Consider the following 23436-nt stretch of genomic DNA (forward strand, 5'->3'; position numbering starts at 1 on the left):
GCAGCCAGGCTCTGCTGAGGGCAAGCAGTGCTTTGCTGGGTCCTGTACAGCTCCAAAAACACCTCCTGGGGTGTTTTCCCCATGGAGAGGTTCACTTTGCTCATAAAAAAATCACTGCCTGCAGAAAGGCAAGCTGTCTGCCTTACCATCTGACACAGTGAAGCAGGAGCGTTGGGAATAAGGAAGAGGAAAGCTTGGAGCTTGGGCTGCCATGAAGAATGCCTGCCACTTCCCGAGCTGGGATGTTCTCTGGGCTGACCTGCAGAGGGTTTGGATGCTGGATATGCTCTTTTCCCACACTGCAGCTGGGAGTGGGACTGGATGCTTATTCAGCCTGCACGGCCAGAGCCTGTTGGGAATGTCAGGCTGCTGAGATCTGCAAAGTCCCCAGAGGCACATGGCCTCCCCCGAGACCTAAGGCAGGACCCTGGGGCAAGATGGGTCTCAGCTCAGCACTTTGTGTGGCTGGTGGAAGCAGCAGCAGGAAGGCACAACCCCCCTACCCCCCCAGAATGTCTCAGCACCCCTGAGATGTTTTCCATCGTGAAAAATGTCAATGGTATTAAAAAGATTATATATATCCATAATACTTGAAGGGCTGTCAGTGATTAAAATGGAAGGCAGAGGCCGAGAGAGAGGGGGTGGCATTGAAATGATGAGAGACATGACTTATTTTGTCATGTCATCTGATGCCTCTCTCTCTCTCTCTCTCTCTCCCCCCAGCCAGGCTCCGGGACTGTTCAGAGCAGGGGAAGAGCCCGCTCCAAATTTAGATCCTAGCAAAACGAAAAAAAAAATTAAGGAACCCAAATTGCGAGCGTGGCCTTGGGCAGCAGAGAGGGAGCTGCGTGGTGGGGAGGGTCGGCATCCTTCGGAACCTCTTCCGCGCCCGGGGACGTGGATTTCTGTCTAAAAATAATGGGGGGGGAGGAGAGGGGAAAAAAAAGGACTACAGGCGCGCAGGCAGCAGCGAGCAGCGCCTGGCTGGCTGCCAGAGAAGGGGCAGTGACTGAGCATTTACAGCATCCCCGCCTCCCGCATGCGGCGGAGCAGGGGCTCGGCGCCGCATCCCCCGCGGCCGGTACCGCACCGCGCTGCGCCGCACCGCACCGGGGGCGGGCCGGAGCGCCTCTGCCGGTGCCCGGGAAGCCCCGAAGGGGTTAAGCCGGGACCTGCCGCCGGGACCTGCCCAGCCAGCCCGGCAACTCGGCGGCGCGCAGCAGGAGCGGGCGGCTGCGGCCGCCTCCAGCCCGCGCTCACCGGCACCGGCGGCGGCGGCACCGCGCAGGTAACCGGGGCTGCGCGCTCCGGGCTCCGCGCTGCGCTGGGGGGAGGAGGAGGAAGGTTCTGGGCGCTGGAGCATCGCGGGCTGCGGGGGATGCCGGGCCCCGGCGGGCAGCTCGGTGCCGGGACGCCTCCTGGGCCAGGCTCGGGCCCCGCTGCGGCTGCGGGAGCCGGCGGCGCGGCGGAGGGCGCTGCGGGCCGTTCCCTCTGCTCGCCCATGGCGGCCGCTGCTCCTCTCAGCCCTGCACCTGATTAAGGATGGAGCTGTAAATCCCCCTCCCGGCCCCCCTCCCCTCGCCGGTCCCTTTTGCCCCCTGGCATCCCCCCATCCCGACCGCTGTCCGGTCCTCCTCGCCCCCCGCCGCCCCCGCAGCGCCCTGCGCCGGCCCGCTGGCCATGGGGACCTAGCCCCGCAGGCGTGTCCTTCTCCCACCTGGCCACTCTTGGTCAAGGTCACTGCAGTAATTCCATATGAGCTGCTGGGTGCTGCCGCCTTATCTCCCACACGGCTTCTGTTTCACTCCCTTTATATTCCAGGGACGTGGAGGGCGGGAGGGGGGGGGGAGATGATATTGTGTTTGATAAACCCGCAGCTCTAAACACCGCTGGCAGCTCCAGCCCTGATTACGTTCCTCTCATCCCTGCCCCAGCCCATGCTTCCCATCTCTTTCCATTCAGACTTCCCAGGCCATCTCATGGCGGGCAAAGTCCAGCTGGGGTCAGGTTTCTGGCCAGGATGGGCAGTGCCGGGAGCCTGTCACTGGACCTTGGCGTTTGTCCAGCTAGGAAACCTGTTGGAGGCAGAAGGAACCATCCTGCCTCCTCCTCCGACTGCCAGTGTACTTGCTGGTGCTTTCCAGGCTGGTGGCACCTTTGGAGAATGTGACGTTTATCTCCACCTGGGTGTTGGTGGAAAGCAGAGCATGGAGCCAAGTCCTGGAGGACTTTGCTGTGTTGCTGCCCTTGTCCTGGAGGCGTTTCTGTGCCAGGAGGGCAGCGGCTGGGCTGACAGCACCACGGGCTCTCCCGGTGGATCCAAAGGCCGCGCTGACAGGCTGCATTGCGAAAGGGAATCGGTGCAGGGAACCAGCTCGAGAGAAACTTCATCTGCCCGCGAGCGTGGTGGTGCCAGGCTCCTCTCTGACTCACGGGAGGTGTTGCTGGCGGAGCTGTGGGGCGCCTGGCTGCTGGCCCACAGGAGCAGGAGGTGCAGGACTGGTTGCACGGGTTGTGTAGGACCGTGGTGGGTGCCGTGCGTGGCTTGTGGGCACATCAGCGTGGGATGGAGTGGTATCCTGAGCTAGGAGAGGGCTGGATATGGTACAACAGCTGCAGTCCAGGGAGGTACTAGAACCCAAGGTGGGTGATGAAATGGACACTGATAACTGCTGTCTGCAGACTGCTGTGTGGGGGAGATATTCCTCTGCTCACATGTGTTATCTTAGATGGGGGAAACATTGCCAGTGAGTTTTGTCACAGCTGCAGTGAGGGCTCTGGGAGCAGCTCAGCTCCCCAGTCCTGCGGTGTAGCCCTGCTGAGGGCAAGGCAGCACCAGGCAGCCTCTGCCTCTCCTTCCCCTTGGCCCTCTGACAAAATGAGGGTGAACAGTGTCTTTCACCATGCAGGGAGAAGGTGAGGATTTAGGAGCAGCATGGAGCAGGGCACAGAGTTGTGATGGGCTCATGTGAGGACAGGTCCCGACTGCCCCGTGTCGCTGCATCTGTGTCAGTGGGGCTCATCCCAAGGACAGGCATTGCCTGGGGGGAAGTATGAGGGCAGCTCCTGGCCATGCCAACCCCTGCAGTCCCTGTGTCTAGGCCCAGAGGAGGCTCAGATGGCTCGGGGCTTTGGTGAGAGGGGCATTATCCATCCTGCTGGCTAACCTGGCAGTGGCTGTTAGCACCCTGAATTTGCCAGCCTCTCGCGGGAACAAAATTACCGAATTTGCTGGGAAAACCTGCCTGAGCAGCTGCCAGCACTAGTGAGTTGTTATAGGCTCTGACTCATGACAAGGTTTTGGGTTTGCATGATGCAGCCTTGACAGCACTGAGAGCCTTGGGCTGACAACTGGGACAAGCAGGGCTGCGTGCAGCTGCAGGTAGTGCATCTGGGTGTACAGGGGAACTCCTGGCTGCACAAGGGCTGGGAGGGTCTGAAATCAGCTTTGCCAGGACAGTGGAGCTGAGGCAGACAGGATCTGGAGGAGGGAGGTGCCATTTTCAGATGATTACTTTTAGAAGCAGAAAAAGTGCAGGGTAGAATCTCCAAATGTTGTTGAATCCAGAGTGAAAACTCGTGGTGGCTCGGCAATTCTGGGTATCACTTGCCATGAGATTTCTTTTCCCCTTGAGCATCCTGTGTGTCTGTGTTGGTGAGTCATGGCAGCCTGGCAGGGTGCACCTGATGCCCCTATGATGGTCACATCCACCTTGAGAAATGTCCCTGGTGCCAGCTGAGGACGCTGGGGATGGTGGTTGGGGTGATGCTGAGATCTCTGTGTCACTGTTCCCTGCTGCAGGTGCTGGTGAGGCTGTGGCCGTGCTCACTCATCCCTTCTCCACTGTTCCTGCCTGCCACCAGCAGGCCTCCAGCACCACCCAGCCATGACAACCTCGGCGCTGCGTCGGCAGGTGAAGAACATCGTGCACAACTACTCAGAGGCAGAGATCAAGGTGCGGGAGGCCACCTCCAATGATCCCTGGGGTCCTCCTAGCTCCCTGATGTCAGAGATCGCCGACCTCACCTTCAACACAGTGGCTTTCGCCGAGGTCATGGGCATGATCTGGCGGCGGCTGAACGACAGCGGCAAGAACTGGCGTCACGTCTACAAAGCTCTCACCCTCCTGGACTACCTCATCAAAACCGGCTCCGAGAAGGTGACCCACCAGTGCCGGGAGAACCTCTACACCATCCAGACGCTGAAGGACTTCCAGTATGTGGACCGTGACGGCAAGGACCAGGGCATCAACATCCGGGAGAAGGTGAAGCAGGTGATGGCGCTGCTGAAGGACGAGGAGAGGCTGAAGCAGGAACGGGCGCACGCACTGCAGACCAAGGAGCGCATGGCCCTGGAGGGCATGGGCAGTGGCAGCCACCAGGTCACCTACGGCCGCCGGGCATCGCCCTACGGTGAAGATTACAGCCGGGCACGGGGCTCACCCTCCTCATTCAACTGTGAGTGTTACTGGCGGCTCACTCAAGCTCTCTCAGGGGAGGCAGGTGTTGCATTTGGTTTGCACCTGCTTGGTGCCCGTCATTCTTCTGCATCTTTTGGGGTGGTGGTGGTGAAGCCCATCCTGCACCACAGGGCAGAGATTTGGCTGGGCCAGTGGTGGACCCCAGCAGCAGTGGCAGCTGGTGGGACTTCCAGCCCTAAACTCATGGCTTGTTCGAGGTAGGGAGCTCTAATGTGTGGCTATGTCTCCTGGGGAACCTGGGCATTGGGACGGAGGCCTGGAAACTGCTGATGTGCTTCCCAAAATACCTCAGTCCTGATGCCACTCCTTCCCCTTTTCCTCTTTTATCTCCCAGCATCATCCTCATCCCCACGGTTTGCCTCTGACCTGGAGCAAGCACGGCCCCAGACGACAGGAGAGGAGGAGCTGCAGCTGCAGCTGGCACTGGCCATGAGTCGGGAGGAGGCAGAGAAGGTAGAGTGACCCTGCCTGTCCTGGGGCAGGAGGCATCTCCCTGTACCTTGCCTTATCTGTGAACACAGTGGGTCAGTTCCCTGGGAAGAGGCAGGATTTTGGGGCTCCCTGAGGCTGGTGCATGTACCTGCAACTGTACCAGGCTGCTCTCATTGTGTCTGGCATCCAAAATCACCAGCGGGCAGATGGAGGCATGGGCTGCCTCTGCATCCTGTTCTCATATTAGAGGACAGCACCAGGCTAGGATCTGTCCAGCCTCCCAGACCCCAGGGTGAACTTGGGGGGTCTTCTGGATTTACCCCAAAGCCCATCCCCCAGCCTGGCTGCCCTCCTCTGCTGAGGACTTTTGGTCTAAGCTCCCCCATTCCTCTTGCCTACCCTAGAGGTTTTAGGAGGCAAAGCCTCACCCAGCAGTTTGTGTGGGTGCAGGGCCAGCAGCGTGCCCAGGGCTGGGGGCTCACTGCACACCAATACTCCCTCCCACTGTCTGGTCCTTTCCAGCTGGGCTAGAAGGAGCACTGGGAAACAGCTCCAAGAGGAATCAAGCAAGTGAGATGTTGTGCCCAGTGTGAAGCCACCTCAGGCTGTCCCTTCTCCTGTCTGCTGGCCTCTTTTCAACCCAGAATGGATTATTTGCTCACCAGCAACCAGCTAGCACGGCGTGCATGAGCCTGAGTACAGCCAGCACACAAAGTCAGAGGGACATGGGGACCAAGGAGCTGCATGGCTGGACCAGTGAGCATCCATCCCCTGGAGCTGGCACCCAGCACCATGAGCTCAGTACTGCCACGGCAAGGGATGTGCTCTGGAGATGGTGCTTGTTGCTGCCAATCTTTCCTGTCCGATGGAGGCTCTTTTGGAGGCAGAGCAGGGTGTATATCCCAATAATTTTGGCCTGGAATTTGGGTGTTTATAGCCTCCTCACACTGCTCCTGTGAGCACTGTAGAAACACTTTCTGGAAAGTGTTGCCTTTTTCTTAGAGTCCATCTGGGCTGCACAGTCATGTGCACATGTTTATGGGTGTTGTCACATGTACCCCTGCACCAGGGTAGCCATTCCCAGCCCCCATGAGTCCCCACACTGCTGGAAAAGTGTCATGGGACAGTAATCAGGGCCACCATGGTGCTACAGGGACAACCTCTCCCCAAAGTCTTCTCAGATCTAGGTGTGTGATTGGCAGGAATCCCAAACTGAGGCCGGTCAGTGTCACAAACCATCTTCCCCAGGAGGCTGCCAGGCCAAGAGGATGCCTTCCTCATCTCTTCTCCTTCACTGACTGCATCAGGGTCCCCAAAAAACTCGCAGGGGAGACGCTGACTGCCTAATTTAGGGTCATCCCAGCCTTAATACAGCAGCAGGTGATGGGATCGGGGAAGGAGCTGGGCAGGGACTGCAGGGAACCTGAGCAGGAGCTGGTTAGAGAGCACAGGGACACTGGGCTGGGGGTCTGCAGCAAGGCCAGCTGGATGGGCACAGATGCTATGCAGGCAGGCAAGGGGCCGCTGGAATGGCAGTGGCAAGGAGAGGGACAACCTCCAAGCAGTCTTGCGAGCTGAGGGCAAGCTGAAATGTCACCCAATTTCCTCTGTTGCCAGAAGCCACTTCCTCCACTTTCCAGTACAGACGAAGAAAGGCAATTGCAGCTCGCGCTCGCGCTGAGCAAAGAGGAGCACGAGAAGGTACCTGTGTCCTGCAGTCCTGGCGCTCCGCTCTCCTTGCACTTGGTCTTCTCTCCGTGGCACCAGAGCCCAGAACGTCACCTCGCTCTGGTGCCCGCTTTGCTTCCGCTGCTCCGGGCTGTCTGCTGAGTGCTCTCCTGGGGGGCTCGGTCCTGGAGGAGCTGTCTGCTCAGATGCTGGGACTTTTTGGGTGGCAGCTCCTGTGCTGGGTGTGTCTCCTGGAGAAGGTGCTGTCTGCAGGGTTCCTGAGCTCACGGGCCCCATCCCTTGTCCCCACAGGAAGTGAGGACCTGGCAAGGGGAGAACTCCCTGCAGCAGAGACCTGTGGAAGAGCCTGCCCCGGGCAGGGACGAAGAGCAAGAAGAAGATAAGATGAAGAAAAGCCAGGTACAGCACTGGAGGCTAGGTGGCCACACAGGGGTGATCCTGCAGGTCTGCCCCAGGCTCCTCTCACCTCTTTATTCCCTTCCTGTCTGCAGTCCTCTATTCTGGAGCTGGCAGATATATTCGGGCCGGCGCCAGCCCCCTCCAGCCACACATCTGCTGACCCATGGGGTATGCCAGGTGAGGATAACTTGCAGGCTGCCAAAATTTGGGACAGTGGCAGAAAGTTGTCCCTTGCCTCTGTTCCTCCCCAGGAGCTCAGCAATGAGATCCTCTGCCTTCTTCTCCCTCTGGTGCCTAGTCCATTACACTCCTAAGTGGTACTGCTGGAAGCCATGGTCTCCTGGCAACATACCCACTACTCAGAATTCCTCTGTGCTCTGCATTGTTCCCTTCTCCCAGAGTGTCCCTTTTTTTCCAGATATGAAACCCAAAGCGGAGCCAGTGGCCTCTGCCTGGACCGGTGCAGCAGATCCCTGGGTGCCAGTCCCAGACCCTGGTGGGGAGCCCCTCTCCCAGGCGAGCGTCTCATCCCAGCAAACCTCTGCTGGGCCCTGGGACTTTCCCCCCAGCACCACTGCAGCCTCTGACCCCTGGGGGAAGGCACCGATGTCTTCTGGCTTCCCTCCTGCAGACCCCTGGGGAACAGCATCCCCCCCAGCCCCCCAGGGCTCCAGTTCTACACCAGCTCCTGACCCTTGGGCTGCTGTGCCTGAGCAGCCTCCAACCCCTGGTAAGAGGCTCAAGGGACCTTTTGGCTTTGCTGAGGATTGAGGACAGCCTTGACCATCGCTGCCCTCCTGCAAGTGGGCATCTCTGGGTTCTCCCCCCTTCCTCCTTCAACCAGCTCCCCAAGCATCCCTTCCTTACCCTCCTGACCCTCAGCAGGACCTCTGCTCACCCCTCAGCATCCTGAAGACTTCAAGGAACTTTTAGGCTTTATCTTTGTACAGAATAGGCTGTTTTAATTAACATGGCAGTTAATAGAGCCATCCCATGGGAGCACATGGGAGCCCCACACCCCTTCAGCAGTGGGGTGATGCCGTGTCCCATTAGTGATACCTGTTTGCTCAACCCAGATGACCCCTGTACACCCTGCCAGGACTAGACAGGACCGTTGCTCATCGCAGGTGCCATGTTGCAGATAGGGAAACAGTTGTAGGAGCAGCCTGTGTTTCAAAGCTCAGCGCCACTTTCAGTTCCTCCTGGGTGTTTCCTCTAGCCCCGTGCAGGTCCTGCATGTGTTGCCCCCAGGTTTTGGTCCGTGGTGAGGGTTGCAGAACCTGGTCTGGGGGCCAATACTCGTACCTGCAGACCTGTCCTCTCCACTTGTCCCTGCCTGGGCTGGGAAAGGGACCTGATTGTTAAGGGGTAATGGCTGCGAGCAGTACGGGTGTCTTGGTCTGCAATGATCCAATGATTTAGCTCATCTAAGCCTTCCCCAGTTCACATTCCTGATTCCCAACCCTATGCCCTGCACTGCATTCCCTCTTCTCTGTCTCCTTGCAGGCAGCCACCCCTGCCTCTTTCCTGCCCTTCCATCTCCTGCCTCCCACCTCCCTGCTTGCTCCCCTCCTTGAGTGTCCCCTCTTCCCCCCAGCTCCAGGGGGGAATGCTTTTGACCCATTTGCAAAGCCGCCCGAGCCGCCGGAGCAGGAACCCTCGCAGCCGCCCTCCTCGGCCAAGTCCAGCAGCCCTGTGGGTAAGAGCTGGGAGTGGGCAGGTGGTGACCTGTCCCTGCCTGGGCAGGGAGGCAGTTCTAGGGCTGGCCAGGCTGTGTGTTGTTGCTTGCTGGTGTGGCCAAATCTTGTTTCCACGTGCTGTGGCCTCAGTCTGCCCCGTAGCTGAGGGAGCAGCCCAAGTCTCTGTGTGTACCCGTGTCCCTAACTCTGCTGTCTCCCATGGTGGCTTGGGGGATACTTGGGCAGGCCATGCTGCAGGCTCAGCCCCACTGTGTTATGCTGTGACCTGTGGTGAGATGTGTTGTCAGCCACCCTGTGCAGTGACAAGGGAGAATGCTGTCACTCTTGGTGTCTCCCAGCTGGCTCATGTGTCTCATCTCCCCTCCCTCCATCTCAGAGCCCGACCCCTTTGGCGACCTGTTCCCCAGCACCAGGCAGGATGGGGCAAAGAGCTTTGACCTTGCCAACCTGGCTGACTCCCTGCCTGAATCCGGCAAGGATCGGAAGGACTGTAAAACCCCCGAGGCCTTCCTTGGCCCTGCCGCCTCCTCCCTGGTCAACCTGGACTCCTTGGTCGCACCTACTCCGGCCTCCAAGACCCGCAACCCCTTTCTCTCGGGTAGGTGCCGCAGGGCTGCCGGCCAGGGGCTTCCCTGCGCTGGGCAGGTGCTGGGCGGGGGAGAAGTGCTGGAGGTGGCCTGCCTATCCTGACATGTCCCATCTTCTCCTTGCCAGGTCTGAGCACGCCGTCCCCCACCAACCCCTTCAGCCTCTCCGAGCAGCCCAAGCCCACGCTGAACCAGATGCGGACCAGCTCGCCGGTGCCCGGCCTGCCCGCCGGCCACCCCGCCAACTCCATGACCTACAGCGCATCCCTGCCGCTGCCCCTCAGCAGCGTCCCCGCTGCCACCGCTGCCCTGCCCGCCTCCGCCAGTGCCTTCCCGCAGGCTGGCACCTTCCCCGAACTCCCCAGCACCTTGCCGCAGCCTTTACTGCCGCTGAGCGGCCCCCCGGCCCCGCCGTCCGCGCCCGGGGGGCTCAACCCCTTCCTCTGAACCTTCCTCTGGACATCTGGACATGTGGACCCCCTCCCCAGCTGTTACAGCCCCTCCGACCTTTCCTTCCACCGAGACTTGGGGGTTGCTAAGCTGCACGGGGGGTGCCCCCAGCAGCCCCCTCCCCGTGCCCACTGTGGGGGCAGCCAGCATGAGCCCCCGTGCTTGACGGGCAACAGGGGCCCCTTCCCTCGGTGTGGCGGGCCACGGTGGGGCTGGCTGTGGCTCCGCTGCGGGACGGGCAGGAGGGAACCCCTTCCTCCGTGAGGGGCCGTGGCGGCGGCCTTACGAAGGGGCTGTGCTGCGGGGGCTCCGCTCAGCGGGCCGGGCGGCTGCACGGACTGCGGACGGACCCCGGCGTGGCTGGGCTTTGCCCCAGACCCACGGCGATCTGGGGCAGCGCGGGGCCGGGGCTGGGAGCCGCGGGTCCTCCCACCGCGCGGCGTTCGCCCTCCCTCGGCTGCTCCCCCTCAGCCCCGTCCCGCCGCCACCGCCCCGCGCCGCTCCCGGGGCGGCGGCAGCGGTGCTTGGGGCGCTGCGATGGCGGCGGCGGCGGGAGCCCGTGCGACAATAAACTGCGCTGAGCAACCCGGTGTGCGCCTGCGAGTGCCCCGTGCGACGGGAGACCGAGCGGGGCGGTGACGGGGCGGGGGCCCGGCGGGCGAGGCCGCGCCTCAGGGGCGGGGACGGCTGCGGGCCGGTGAGGGCGGGGCGCGGGAGCCGCCGCCATGTTGGCGTCGCTGCGCTGCGGCCGCAGGTACCGGAGGGGCCGGGGAGCGGGGCCGGCCCTGGGGGCGCCACCGCCGCGTCCCCGCCGCCGCGGGAGTCCTCCCGCACCTCTGCTGTGCCCGCTGCGTGCTCGCTGCGGCGCCCTGCAACCCTTCTGCGCCTCCTCTAGGTTCTCCCTTTCCGCACCCGTACGCTTCTCCTGCCTTCCCCGACGTCCTCCCCATATCCATCTTCATCCCCCTGTATCCTCCCTAAATCCTCCTCGCGGTACCGCAGCCCCTGCACGACTTCACATGCTCTATACCCCCGTTCTGCATCCCTTTCCCACCTCCTGCATCCCAACCTTGCATCCGCATATCCAAACCCCGCATCTGCCCAGCAGCAGAGGAGTGTCCCTGGTCCTCGCCTGCCCCTCACTCTCCTCACCATAAGGAGGGCCCCTTGTGCCCCTCCCTGCCCACATCCACCCCAGGCGAGGGGATTTTCCTCTCTGAGGGGTTGTTCTCCCTGGGGACACGCCGGTCAAGTCCCGCAGATGCTGCTCCTGCATTTACAGCTGTTGGGTGTGCCCCCAGAGTGTGCTTGGGGGGAGGCTCTGGGGGTGGCCTTCACCCCACTGTGGGTGGGGTGTGCCAAACTGGAGATCAACCTCTGAGCCTTCAGTGAGTGGGAAGGATTCTTCTGAGTGCGAAGAACATCCTAGGGGGGATTGGTGTGGACTGAGCCCCAGCAGAGCTACTCGGGGCTGAGATTGTTCCCCTCGGCATGGGGAGGAGCACCCTGTCCTGGGGCGCAGCAGGACCTGGGGTGGTGGTGCTGACGCTCTGGTCTGTCATGGCTCTGTCCAGAGCCTGAGCTTTGTTGTGGTGAGCAGGGAACCCCTGAGCCTGTTTGGTGTCACAGGTGCACATTTCTAACGGGGATCGCAGCCATGTCCACGGTGGGGACACCCGGCCCCCCCAGCGTCCCTCGTCACACCAACCGCCTGATTAATGAAAAGTCCCCGTACCTCCTGCAGCATGCCCACAACCCTGTGGATTGGTAAGAGCAATGGGGAGCTGTTCCCCTTCCTCCTCCTCCTTCTCTTGCTGTGCCCATGGGGCTGAGGGACTCTTGTCTTCCCCCCCACAGGTACCCTTGGGGTCAGGAAGCCTTTGATAAAGCAAAGACAGAAAACAAGCTGATATTCCTGTCAGGTAACCAGAAACAAGGCATATTTCACATCCCCTCATGTTGGTCTGTAGATGATCAGATAAGCTGAGCTGGTGTGTGAGTAGCCATGTAGGTATGGATGACCACCAAGCAAGAGAAGACCATGTGCTGGAGTAGCTCTCTCTGGAAATACATGCAGGACCAGAGTCCTTGGTGTGCTTTTAGGATCAGGAACTGGAAAGTTCAGGAGACTTTTCCACTCTGTCTCTTGTTCAGGGAGGCAGTAGCTGTTGCCCATAGCAAAGGTCCCCATCTCTGAGTGTTCTCCCCATCACGTGTTTTCTGCTCCCTGTGAGTTGCTGCCCTCACCCACCTGAACTTGCTTGCAGTTGGCTACTCTACCTGCCACTGGTGCCATGTCATGGAAGAGGAGTCCTTCAAGAGCAAGGAGATTGGGGACATCATGAATGAACACTTTGTATGCATCAAAGTGGATCGTGAGGAGCGGCCAGATGTGGACAAAGTGTACATGACCTTCGTGCAGGTGAGGGAGGCAGGGGCAGGGGCCAGGAGGCTTTGACTGGCTCCCTCAGGGTGTTGTTCATTGTCATGTTCCTCAGACAAGCAGAACCAGTATATGGGGTGGTCTGGAGGGGTTTCAAGGGTGGACAGAGGTACACATCTCTCTTCCAGTGAGGCTCTTGGATGTGCTGGAAGGGCACAGAGCAAGTGCCCCTTGCGTGATCTTGGTGCACATGCGTTTTGTCTTTCAGGCCACCAGTGGTGGAGGTGGTTGGCCCATGAGTGTCTGGCTGACCCCAGACCTCAAGCCCTTTGCTGGGGGGACGTACTTCCCTCCTGAGGATAGAGTTAATCGTGTTGGTTTTCGGACTGTGCTGCTCCGGATCGCAGAGCAGGTGCGGGGCAGGAATGGTGTAGCAGATGGGGCTGAACCAAAGGGAGCACAAAGAAATTGTTCTGGGCTTGAAGGGTTAACTGAGTTAGGAGATTCAGTTGTGAGGAAGAGTAGCCCAGAGAACCAGACAGAGCTTTGGCTTGTTTAGAAGTTGAGCTGATTTGAGGGTTTGAGAAGTTTGAGCTGAGTTGAGGGTTTGAGCTGATTTGGGAGGGCTGATTGGGAGCTGGAGGTGTGGTTTGGACTGGTGCAAGGCAGGAAGAACTATCTTTTTCCCCTTGCATCTTAGTGGAAGGAGAACAAAGATGCCCTGTTGGAGAGCAGCCAGAGGATTCTGGAAGCATTGCGACACACATCAGAGATCCGTGTTCAGGGCCAGGCGTCACCCCCACCAGCCAAAGAGGTGATGGACACGTGTTTCCAGCAGCTCTCCAGATCCTATGATGAGGAGTATGGTGGCTTTTCCAAATACCCCAAGTTCCCCATGCCAGGTCAGTCTGGTCTCTGCTGCTGAGATCTGCTGTGGGGCAGATAGCAGCGTGGGGGCAGAGCCTACCCCACAGCCTCCTGTTATCTCTCTGTGTTTCAGTGAATTTGAATTTCCTGTTCACCTACTGGGCCCTGCACCAAACTACTCCAGAAGGTACCCGGGCACTGCAGATGGCTCTGCACACCCTCAAGATGATGGCCCATGGGGGCATCCATGACCACATTGGTCAGGTAGGAGTAAATCTTTGGGGGTAAGCCCCTGTCATGGCCAGGAGGTGTGGGGTGGAGATGTGGGGTAGAGACATCTTCCCATGGTCTCTGCAGGGGTTTCACCGCTACTCCGTCGACCAGCACTGGCATGTCCCTCACTTTGAGAAGATGCTCTATGACCAGGGACAGCTGGCAGCCATATACAGCAAAGCCTTCCAGGTACAGCTTTGGCATCCCTCTGTGTGGCTCCCACTCCTGCAGGCTGCGAGGACTGGCCTGGTTTGGGGAGCAGCTTCAAAGCCTGTTTCCCAAGATACTCCCCATCCCATGGGCATGGAGCAATTCAATGCTCCCCTTCATCTCCTGTTGTTTATCCAGAAGTGCTGCACAAACTCATGACAGTGTAGCCCAAGGGCTTTGAGTGTAATGGGGGAGGAAACAGCCTTTGGGCTGGTCTTTGCAAGTCAGCAGACAATGCTGCTGCCTCTGACCTCAGTGTAACTCCAGCATTACTCTCCACTGCCCTTTGTAGATATGCAGTATTCACTGATAGTAGATTTCTGTTGAAGGTCTTACTCTGAATACATCCCTCACTTAAAATCCTTGGACTTTCAAATGCTCCTTTGCCAATTCTTCAAATTGAAATCTCTCACCATATCTTGTGGTGTCTCTTGCCCCCTCCCACCCATGTAAAACTGATGTCCACCCCGTGTGTCCCACAGATCTCTGGGGATGAATTCTTTGCTGATGTCGTCCGAGACATTCTACTCTACGTCTCACGTGACCTGAGTGACCAGGTAGGCTCTTCCCTGAGCTGAGCCAAAGGGAGGCACTTAGCCTGCCTGGGATGTGGCCTGGGGCTGCTTTTCCTCCCTTCTGTCCCAGCTGAGCTCAGTCTGGAGCACCACTGAGGCTCATTAGCCAGCCTGCCAGCCCTTCAGTGATGGGGAGCTGGCTGAAAGTGCTGTCCTGGAGCTGGAGGGTCTCTGTTGTGCTTTTCCCAGGCAGGAGGTTTCTATAGTGCACAAGATGCAGATTCCTACCCAACCACCACATCCAGAGAGAAGCGAGAAGGAGCTTTCTGTGTGTGGGCAGCCAAGGAGCTCCGGCCTCTCCTCCCTGATTCTGTTGAGGGTGCCACAGAGGGGACAACCTTGGCAGATGTCTTCATGCACCACTATGGAGTGAAAGAGGCTGGCAACGTGGACCCTGCAAGGGTGAGGGGAGAGTAAAGACCTGCCTGGTGTCAGGAGCAGTGATGAGGGACCTGCATCCACAGGCATGGAGGGATGGCAGAGCAGCCCCAAAACACTGAATCCAGCACCTCCTAAGCCCAATGGCATTCCTAGAGCGTGTCTCCCTCTCCCCTCAGGACCCCCATCAGGAGCTGAAGGGAAAGAACGTCCTCATTGTCCGCTGCTCCCCAGAGCTGACGGCAGCCAAATTCGGGCTGGAGCCAGGCCAACTGAGTACCCTGCTGCAGGAATGCCAACAGAGACTGTCCTCAGCCCGGGCACAGCGGCCACAGCCACACCTGGACACCAAGATGCTGGCAGCATGGAATGGTGAGGGGCAGCTCTGCTCTGGGGACACATGCCTTGGCTGGACCCCTGCCAGGGCATGGAACCAACAGGTCCTACTGGGACTGAGGAGCTCCCACAGAGGCTGTGATCAGGGCCTGTGATCAGGGGTTGTGTGGAAGCAGCCCCACACCTGCAAGCTTTGGGAGCATCAGGATACTGCTATGGCTTTATTTCCCTCCACAGCTGCCAGCAGAGAGCAGCAAAACTTCCCCTGCCTCAGTCCAGCTCTTCTGGCTGGGCTGTGTGGGAGGGGTCTGAGTTGGGGACCCAAGACCCTGGTGGGCACAGAGCCCATCCCTACTGCTGCATGGCTGAGGGATGACAGCACTATGTCTGTCTGGGGGTCGTGCCTCAGGGAATAACTGCAGGACCCCTGGCTCTATTCCCAGCAGTAAATTCCTGAATAAATTTCGGTCTGGAGCTGGCATGGGCTGGAGTTATCCTGCAAACTAGAATAGTCTTGAGTCCTGTATTTGCCCACAAGTGAGGGTTCAGCTCTTGCTGGCCTTACAGTACTCTGTCTGTCTCTTTGGTGACAGTGAGTGACTTCATTAGTGATTGGAACTGAGCAGAAGAGCTAAGACCTGACCTGCTGGCATCAGGGAGGATGAGCTTCACATTGAGCCTCCTTCAGAGGACTGACAGGGACCCTCTCACCGGTTCCATGTGCCCCCCCCTGACCTGTCCTGCTGTCTCTGCCTCTGCAGGGCTGATGATCTCAGGCTTTGCCCAGGCTGGGGCTGCCCTATCTGAGCACGAATATGTGAGTAGGGCTGCACAGGCAGCTGCTTTCCTGAGGACACACCTTTTCGACCCAGACAGCGGGAAGCTGCTGCGGAGCTGCTATCAGGGCATGCACAACTCAGTGGAGCAGAGGTGAGTATCAGAGACTCCACAGACTTGACTGGTCACCTGCAGGTGCTGCCCAGACCCTCAGCAGTCCCTGTCTTGTCTTCCAGGCAAGACTGAACTGAGAGGGAGGAAGGGTGTTTGTTTTGTATAGAGCTCTGGTGCAATTTAGGAAGGATTAGTGTCCCTCAGCCAGTGAGGAGGAATTTAAGTCAAAACCTTTCCTATTCCTCATATTTCATGCTGGCAAGTGTCTTCCCCTTCCTTTTCCTCCTGTACAGAACCCTGGGGCTGAGTTGTGTGATGGCCACAGCGAGTGCTTTGCTTGGTGGCATCTCCTTGGTTATCAGAGACCAGTAAGCAGGGCTTTGCTGGGTTGGAGAGCATTTCTAATCTGCTCAGTTTAGAGATTCTGATTTTCCTCCCGTCTGCCATTGCAGTGCTCTGCCCATCCAGGGCTTCCTGGAGGATTATGTCTTTGTCATCCAGGCACTCTTTGACCTGTATGAAGTCTCGCTGGAGCAGGGCTGGCTGGAGTGGGCCCTTCATCTCCAGCACATGCAAGACAAGCTCTTCTGGGACCCTAAAGGCTTTGCTTATTTCTCCACTGAGGCCAGCGATCCCTCCCTGCTCCTGCGTCTCAAGGATGGTGAGCTCAGGGACCTGGCAATGTGTTCCATGGGCTGTGCTGTGGGAGGACAGGGATGATTGCAGATGATGGTGAGGCACTGGGCTGATGGCAGATGTTGTCCTTTGCAGACCAAGATGGAGTAGAGCCCGCCCCGAACTCTGTCGCTGTCACAAACCTGCTCCGAGCAGCTTGTTACTCTGGTCATATGGACTGGGTGGAAAAAGCTGGCAAGATCTTGGCTGTCTTCTCAGAGAGGCTGCAGAAGATCCCGATAATCCTCCCAGAGATGGTCCGGGCCACCGCTGTCTTCCATCGCACCCTCAAACAGGTATGGGCTGGGGCTCAGTGTTCCCTGCAGGACCTGCTGTAGGAAGCGGGGCTGGCAATGGCATGGGTGTGGTCACAGCTCTGTTTTCTTACTCCTGCCACCCACCCTCTCCCTGGACAGGTCGTCATCTGTGGGGACCCCCAAGGAGAAGACACCAAAGAGATGCTGCATTGTGTCCACTCTGTCTTCAGCCCAAACAAGGTAGAGGTGCTCCCTGCCTGCCAGCCCTTCCCTGGTCTCTGCTGCCTGCACTGCTGGTGCTTCATCCTTTCTCTCAGTGCAGCTGTTGCACCTATCCTCCTCTGTTCTGCCTGTTCTGGGAAGGATCCTGTCCTTTTATATCTAAGCACAGCCACAGGGCCATGTCTGAGCTCTGCACAAAGCATGGGCAGCCCAGCCCAGAAGTGGCTGCAGCAGTGGTTGTTTTTGCTGCTGGCTGTTTACACTGCTCTCAGCCGGAGCCCAGTGCTTTCCCAAGGGGAAACCTTTCATTCCGATGTGAATGTGTCATGCCTAGGTGGATGTGTCATGTCCTGTGCAGACCCAGTTAGTATCTGGGTCACCTGCTGCCTGGAGACACCCTCGCATCCTTGGAAGGGATGAGGCAGTGCCTCACTCCAATTCTGGGTACCACCAGCTGGGAGAGGCTGGCTTTTCCCAAAGCTCCTCTCCCATTCAGCAGCTGTTGCTGTGTATTGGGTTTCCTGCCTGGCTCTGCTTGTCGTCATCCCTGCTTTGAGATGTATCAGTGCATCCCGCAGAGGGGCTGGAGTTGAGGCTGCACTGGAGCTGGCAGGGAAGGGCAGCACAGCAGCTGGTGCCCATCAGCTTTGGTGGGCGGTGTCCCTGCCTTGGGGATGATGGCTTTGACCTCAGCAAACCTGTGGAGCTGAGGGAAATAGAACCGAGCTGTGTAAGGGGGCTCGGTATTTGGATTGGATTCATCACTGGCCATTGGGTCCTGGTGCCAGGGACTGGTGTGTTCAGTGTCAGTCTCTCGGGCCAAAGCACCACTTTGCCTCTGTAACCCCAGCTAGGATGAACTGGGGGGGCTGAGCCATCAGCACAGAATCCTCTGCTCTGTACTCTGGTTAGCTCAGCCCACAGGGGTGTCACCCTGACCCTCTGCCTGTGTGCCCAGCGATGTTTAATGTCAGCATTGGAAGAGGAGGGACACATTCCAGGAGCATGAGTGGGGCACACAGTTCTCTGTCCTTCCTCTGCCATCACCCATCCAGCAGCACTCCTGTTCCATGCAGGTCCCTATTTTGTGTGCGAGGCCTCTATTCCCACACTCGTCCTCTGTCCCTTTGAAGGATTACACTGGGTGACCCAGTTTGCAGGAACAGGAGCCCAGCACCACTGTTAACAACCCTCTGCCCACAGCAGTTCAGCCTTTGGTCCCCTGAGCCCTCACCAGCAGCTTTGGGGTCTTGAGCAGAACAAACAGCACAGCCATGTCCTCTTCTTCCCTGCAGTCTGGTTCTCTTTTTACAAGTCTGGCTGGTGGGGATGCTCCTTCCCCAGGGGAGGATCTTTCTCCTAGAAGCTTTTGCATTCCTTGGGGAAGGGAGAAGATGAGGTCTGGGTATTCTGGATGGATATTTCCATGGGGGAGTGAAGCCATGATCATGCTTGCCAGGGCTGCTTGCAGGGGACCTATGCTTTGAGGGGCATGTGAGAGGCTGCAGCTGGAAGCTGGCAGCAGGCAGGGTGGGAGTCTAGCTCTGTTTGCCCCTTGTGTGTTCCTCATGTTGTGATGATGGGATGAAGCCAAAGCTATTCCAGCTTGGGTTTGTTTCCTGGAAGAAGAATTGTGGCAGGAGGGAAAAACTGTCCCCAGAGGAGCATAGGTCTGTGGACACACATCTCCCCTTCCCCAAGCATGAGTGTGCAGGAGTGGTAGGAGCATGATCTCTGGCAGTAGCAATGGCTCCTCCCCTTGCAGAGGTGATAGGAGGAAGGGGGGAGAATCCCATTTCTCAGAGAGTTGCACTACCTTTGGGAGCAGCCCACTGCCTCCCAACAGCTGTCCCTCTTTCCATGCTGCATCACACAGACATGAGCATGCTCCTGTTCCCACCTGCCTCCATCCCCCTCCAGCTGCTCCTCAGATCTCCTTCCCTGCCTCGGGAAGCTGCCCTAAGCAGAGCAGTCCTGGGTCAGCTGCTCCAGGGACATGGCTGATTTGGGAATTGCCTTTGCCAAGGAGTTGGGGGAACATCCCCGTGTCCCCTGTGCCCCCACTCCCTTTGTGCCAGCAGGGTGCTGGGGGCCAGGCTTGCATGCAGGAACACAATTAATTAGGTTGTTCCAGTAATTAGTTCCTTACAAACCTCACTCTGAAATCCTTGCTGTAACAAGATGCTGATGATACAATTGCATTGAGGTTGTGATTTTAAATGGACCCTGGGCCTGGAGTAGCCCTTTGCTGCAGGCAGCTCTTTGGGGATGCAGGTAGGGGTGCTGATTGCTGTTCCTGTGCTGGGAGCAGAGGGTTGGATCCCTGCTCTGGAGCTGGATCCCAGCTGCTGGTATAGATCCCTGCCCTCTTAATGGTCTTTAGGGTAATTATGAAGGGTCCCATTATCTCCTCGGCTGCAGAGCACTCACCTGCCACTCACCTTCATCCTGGCCCTGTGAGAGGACCTTGGAGAGCTTGTGAGAAAAATGAATAATGAATTTCAGATTGGACATGAATTGGTAATTAATCACTCCTGGAATTAATTCCAGACAAAGGCAAAGGGGGAGGACAATGAGGGGGGCAGGAGGCAGGAACAGGAGGCTGAGACAGAGCTGGGTCAGGCAGATGTGGGGTGATGGGGGACAGGACAGGACTGCAGCAGCCACTATCCAGGTCAGGGACTTGGGGATTTGGTGCCCCCCTGGGTTGTGCACAGCCCCTGCCAGGCATGAGTGAGGCTGTGTGGGTGTCTCTGGATGTCAGTGCTGGGTCTTCTGCTGGCCCTGCTGTAGAGGATGCTGCATGCCAGGACAGCAGTGCCATGATGGGAGATGTGTGTGCTGTGAGAGGCAGCATTTGGTGTCAGCATCCCTTGATGGCATTGGTGTGAGTAGTAGGGACATGTTGTGAGTGTGTCCATGCTCAGCAGACACATGCAGGACTGGATTGGGGCGGGCAAGGGAGAGCTGTATACTCCAGCAGCAGGGTGTTTCCTCTGTGCCTTGGGAAGGGACAGCCTTTTGCTCACCCTTTGCATCTGCATCGGCATGAGGCTCGCTGCCAGCTCCTGGCCTTTCTCCTGATTAGCCTGTAAGCCCTGAGGCTTTAACAAACATTTTCTCTTTCAGAAAAGCTAATTATCCTGGCAGCCCAGTCATCACCTCTGGCTGATGCTGCTGTGTCAGCCGGGAGAGCCCCATACCCACTGCTCATTGCTGCCTGAGTTTTTCTGGGAAGCGTGGGGAGAGCAGGAGGAACTGGGCTGCAGGTTGGGTGGGGCAATGCTGCAGCTGTTTCTGGGGCTGTTCTTTGGCTGGGTAGGTGTCCTCAAGAAGCTGGCTAGGCTGGGATGTTCCAATCCCTGTGCTTCATCCTGGCTGCCAAGTGGCTGGTGTGGCTAAGGGAGGCAAAGCTGCCACATCTCCATCATGCTTCTTCCTGCACTGGCATTATAGGGATGTGACCACCGTGGGACCCTGGCAGAGGGCTGGAGTGGCTCCCTTCAGCTCCCCATCCCTTCCCCATTTTGGAAGAGTGTGTGGGGGACACTGCCAGCCCTCAGCATGTCAGTGGGGCAGGAAGGACCAGCTGGTTGTGCTCTCTGGCTCTCACAGCTCCTTCTCTGGGCAGGTGCTGATGGTCGCAGATGGAGACAACGCTGGGTTCCTCTACCGCCAGCTGCCTTTCCTTGCATCCCTGGAGAGGAAGGATGGGAAAGCCACTGCCTATGTCTGCAGCAACTTCACCTGCTCCCTGCCTGTCACCTCTGTCCAGGAGCTGCGTGGGATGCTCAGCCCATGAGCCCTTCAGTCCTGCTGCCTGTGGGAAAGCAAGAGTGGGACAGGCTGGCCTGGGAATATGGAAGAACCCATTATAGAGGCAACCTGAGCACCATCCCAGATGGTTCCTAGCAGTGCAGTGGGGCTGTGCCCTTCCCCATCTGCAGCAGGCTGGGGTCTACTTGCACTATTGCACCAGCAGTGTCTCAGCACAGCTGACTGTGGTCCTGGGTGCTGTTTTTGGTCACCCATGGAGGAGCATTTCCTGCCCCTGTATACATGCTTGCTTCTCACCTCTTGCTAAGGAAAAGGAAACTGAATTAAATATAAATCCCAGTGTTAATGGAGAAGTCAGATGGGAAAACTGTTAGGGTTCCTATGGCAACCCAGGGTAACACTGTCAAAAGCACCTGGATGACTTGGGAGTCAAGCGCTCTTAAAAGTGTTACTGGCAACAACAGCTGTGGTATTTTTCCATTACAGAGGAGATTGTAACATACATTAACTTAATATATAGTGCATGGAAAAAATCCTGATTACAGCTGATGCAAAGTTTATTCTGTCTTTCCTCCCCTCCTTCCCTCCTTGTCCTCCCTGCTTCCAAATGGGTGAGTACCAGGTTTTCAGCATCCCTCTGATGCCCTGGGCTCCCCCAGCATGGTACCTCACACCCCAGCTGGCCGGGTGCTGTCATCTGGCAGCAAAATGGCACTGCCCACTGGCTTTCTAGTGGGTTGTAGCCAGGATTTGGGAGTAACTAGCCAGGAGAAATGCCTTTGAAGTCAAATCGGAATTTTGCACTTCGTCTGAGTGGAGGGGTTTTGTTTTCTCTCCTGTCTTGGATTTAAAAGCCTGAAGTGTTTCTGGAAATCCAGCTGAAAATTGCTGGTTTGGCAGATGTCCGCCTACTTTCTTCTGGGTTTTTTTGCCATCTTTTTTTTTAACTTGGGATCTCTGCTGTGGGGATTGATTTGACACCCGTCCTCAGAAGTGCTCAGAGTTGGTTTGTGTCTGCTGGGAGAGCATCCTCGGAGAACAGGGCTGCTGCTGAGTGCCTGTGGGGAAGCCCACATAGATGCCACAATGGCAGCTGTCCCCAAGGTGGCACAGGACTGGGGCGACATTTTGGTGCCCACCAGCCCCTTGTGGCACAGACACAGGATGCTTTCCTCCCATACTGTGTTGCTTGTTGGTGTCTCTGTGAGCAGCCCCCAGGCAGAGCTGTGCTGTGAATCTCTGTCAGGATGAGCTGCCTTCACTTCTCAGTAAAAGAAAAAAAAGAATGAGAAGTTCTTTGTGATGAGTAACTCTTGTTGTAGCCCCTCTGTCCTCCCAGTGCCTTTGCCTTGCTGCTGTCCCTGGGTGCTGGTGGCCATGTCCTGTGCTTCCCACACTCTGCCTGTCCCTGTGCCTTAGCAGGGGTGGCTTTGCTTGAGTTCTCCTGCAGCTCCCCTTCTGGACCCCCTGGTACCCCTTGGCCAGGCTTGGTGCTGGGGCACCCAGGGGTGCTGCTCCTGGCTACAGTGGTTAAACCCTCCCAGAGGTGCTTCCTGTCCTTTCCTGTCCTTTCCTGTCACCAGCCTTCCTATTCCTTGGCAAATGCTGTTTTGCTGCAAGGATTGTTTTCTGGGGCAGTTACCAGGAGACAGGGCTGGTGGGTGCTGCCCAGCCTACCCAGGCCCTCAGGAGGATGATGGAGTGGGATCTCCGGGCTCAGGGGTCCTGTGCCACTTCCCAGTGTCTGTTTTCCTGATCCCTTCCCACATTCCCTTTGGTGGCAGATTCAGAGGCTTTCTCCAGCAGTGCAGAGGCTCGGGGTGGCTGGAGGCAGCATCCTGTGCTCCCCCGCTCCTCTCCAGCTGCAGAGCTGTCAAAAAAGCTCTCCAAAAACACATCGGATAACTGATGTGCTGTTTGTCCCCACAAACACTTGGGTTTGCCATCAGGTTTCCCACATCACTTGGGTTTGCTGCAGGTGGCACAAGGGGACATCCTCCTACTCAGGGCTCTGGGCTCACCTGGGAGCCCCAGCAGCCATGGATGGGGAAAAACAGATTTTCCCTTGGCACCTTTTTTATATAAACACTGCTTTAACATTTAAAGCTTACACTGGGGGATGTGCAGGGCACTCCACTGCTCAGACCACCAAGGCAGATGGGAGACCCAACACCCACAGTGCCCCTTTGGGGTTCTGGGACACATGAAGTGAGGGGGAGGCAGCATAAGCAGCCACCCTTGCTGCACTAATGAGGCTTTCTCTCTAATTAATATTCCCTGGAAAACCCAGCGCTGGTTCTGGATCTCTCAGCTTTCATCTCCTGTGGCATTGAAGTGACATCAGTAGGAGATGGGCTTTGAAAGCTGTTTGTTGTGGGGGATGTTGCATCTGTGGGAGAGGGGGGAGTGGAGAAGGGTGTCCTAAGCCTGGATCCTCCTCCAGGGTCAATACCCTCATCCAAAACATATGTGGGGGTGCATTTGGGCATGCCTTCGAGAAGGTAAATTGGGCAAAATAATGAGGTTTCTTAAGCTGAGCACATGGTTAATTCATACATGAGCACCCACATCTGCCACAGCTGAGCACTCCATTACCCCACACCTGGGTAGCCAAATAGTCAGCACCTGAGCTCTGATGTGCTTATGCCTGAGTGGAGGATTAGCTCCTGCCTGAGGGTTATTTTGGGCATAAAGAGGCAGGTTTTGGTATCTGGGGGCTGCTGCAGGAGGAGGTTTGAAAGTGCTGCTCAGTGGTTGCTCTGAAAGTGATTGAAAGGCTTCATAATGCCCCAAAATATTAGGGGAACCTATGACAGGTAGGTGCAGGGGATGTGGGGCTGGTATGAGGAGTTCC

At 57.6% G+C, this 23436-nt stretch overlaps 2 protein-coding genes across 5 annotated transcripts; both read left to right on the plus strand.

Moving 5' to 3' along the window:
• Window positions 1–1055: 1055 nt before the first annotated feature.
• On the plus strand, window positions 1056–10323 carry EPN3 (epsin 3). 3 transcript variants are annotated; one of them, XM_021554825.3, is made up of 10 exons: window positions 1057–1288; window positions 3803–4458; window positions 4816–4934; window positions 6531–6614; window positions 6894–7001; window positions 7094–7178; window positions 7420–7731; window positions 8599–8700; window positions 9078–9299; window positions 9416–10323. In XM_021554825.3, exons 2-10 carry the CDS (start codon window positions 3888–3890, stop codon window positions 9733–9735), a joined length of 1923 nt encoding a protein of 640 aa, XP_021410500.2. In that variant the 5' UTR covers window positions 1057–1288; window positions 3803–3887; the 3' UTR covers window positions 9736–10323. The 3 variants fall into 3 exon arrangements, with proteins under 3 accessions (XP_021410517.2, XP_021410500.2, XP_021410509.2); XM_021554842.3 differs by lacking the exon at window positions 8599–8700 and having other exon boundaries at window positions 1056–1288; XM_021554834.3 differs by lacking the exon at window positions 6531–6614 and having other exon boundaries at window positions 1059–1288.
• A 117-nt stretch (window positions 10324–10440) lies between these two features.
• SPATA20 (spermatogenesis associated 20) lies at window positions 10441–20723 on the plus strand. 2 transcript variants are annotated; one of them, XM_021554805.2, is made up of 16 exons: window positions 10441–10492; window positions 11368–11505; window positions 11596–11660; window positions 12006–12160; window positions 12390–12533; window positions 12822–13023; window positions 13122–13252; window positions 13346–13450; window positions 13954–14028; window positions 14236–14448; window positions 14604–14796; window positions 15522–15690; window positions 16104–16312; window positions 16423–16622; window positions 16743–16823; window positions 20437–20723. In XM_021554805.2, exons 1-16 carry the CDS (start codon window positions 10464–10466, stop codon window positions 20605–20607), a joined length of 2280 nt encoding a protein of 759 aa, XP_021410480.2. In that variant the 5' UTR covers window positions 10441–10463; the 3' UTR covers window positions 20608–20723. The 2 variants fall into 2 exon arrangements, with proteins under 2 accessions (XP_021410480.2, XP_021410489.2); XM_021554814.2 differs by lacking the exon at window positions 10441–10492 and adding an exon at window positions 10631–10652.
• Window positions 20724–23436: the final 2713 nt, after the last annotated feature.

The sequence above is a fragment of the Lonchura striata genome, chromosome 19 (assembly GCF_046129695.1).
Source record: "Lonchura striata isolate bLonStr1 chromosome 19, bLonStr1.mat, whole genome shotgun sequence".
Classification (NCBI taxonomy): Eukaryota; Metazoa; Chordata; class Aves; order Passeriformes; family Estrildidae; genus Lonchura; species Lonchura striata.

Excerpts from the sequence above, each read along its gene's own strand:
- EPN3 (XM_021554825.3), top strand. The coding sequence starts at position 3,888 with ATGACAACCTCGGCGCTGCGTCGGCAGGTGAAGAACATCGTGCACAAC. Across the intron at positions 4,459-4,815 it reads CTCACCCTCCTCATTCAACT|CATCATCCTCATCCCCACGG; the intron begins GTGAGTGTTACT and ends TTTATCTCCCAG. Across the intron at positions 7,732-8,598 it reads TGAGCAGCCTCCAACCCCTG|CTCCAGGGGGGAATGCTTTT; the intron begins GTAAGAGGCTCA and ends TCTTCCCCCCAG.
- SPATA20 (XM_021554805.2), top strand. The coding sequence starts at position 10,464 with ATGTTGGCGTCGCTGCGCTGCGGCCGCAG. Across the intron at positions 14,449-14,603 it reads GCAACGTGGACCCTGCAAGG|GACCCCCATCAGGAGCTGAA; the intron begins GTGAGGGGAGAG and ends CTCTCCCCTCAG. Across the intron at positions 15,691-16,103 it reads CACAACTCAGTGGAGCAGAG|TGCTCTGCCCATCCAGGGCT; the intron begins GTGAGTATCAGA and ends CTGCCATTGCAG.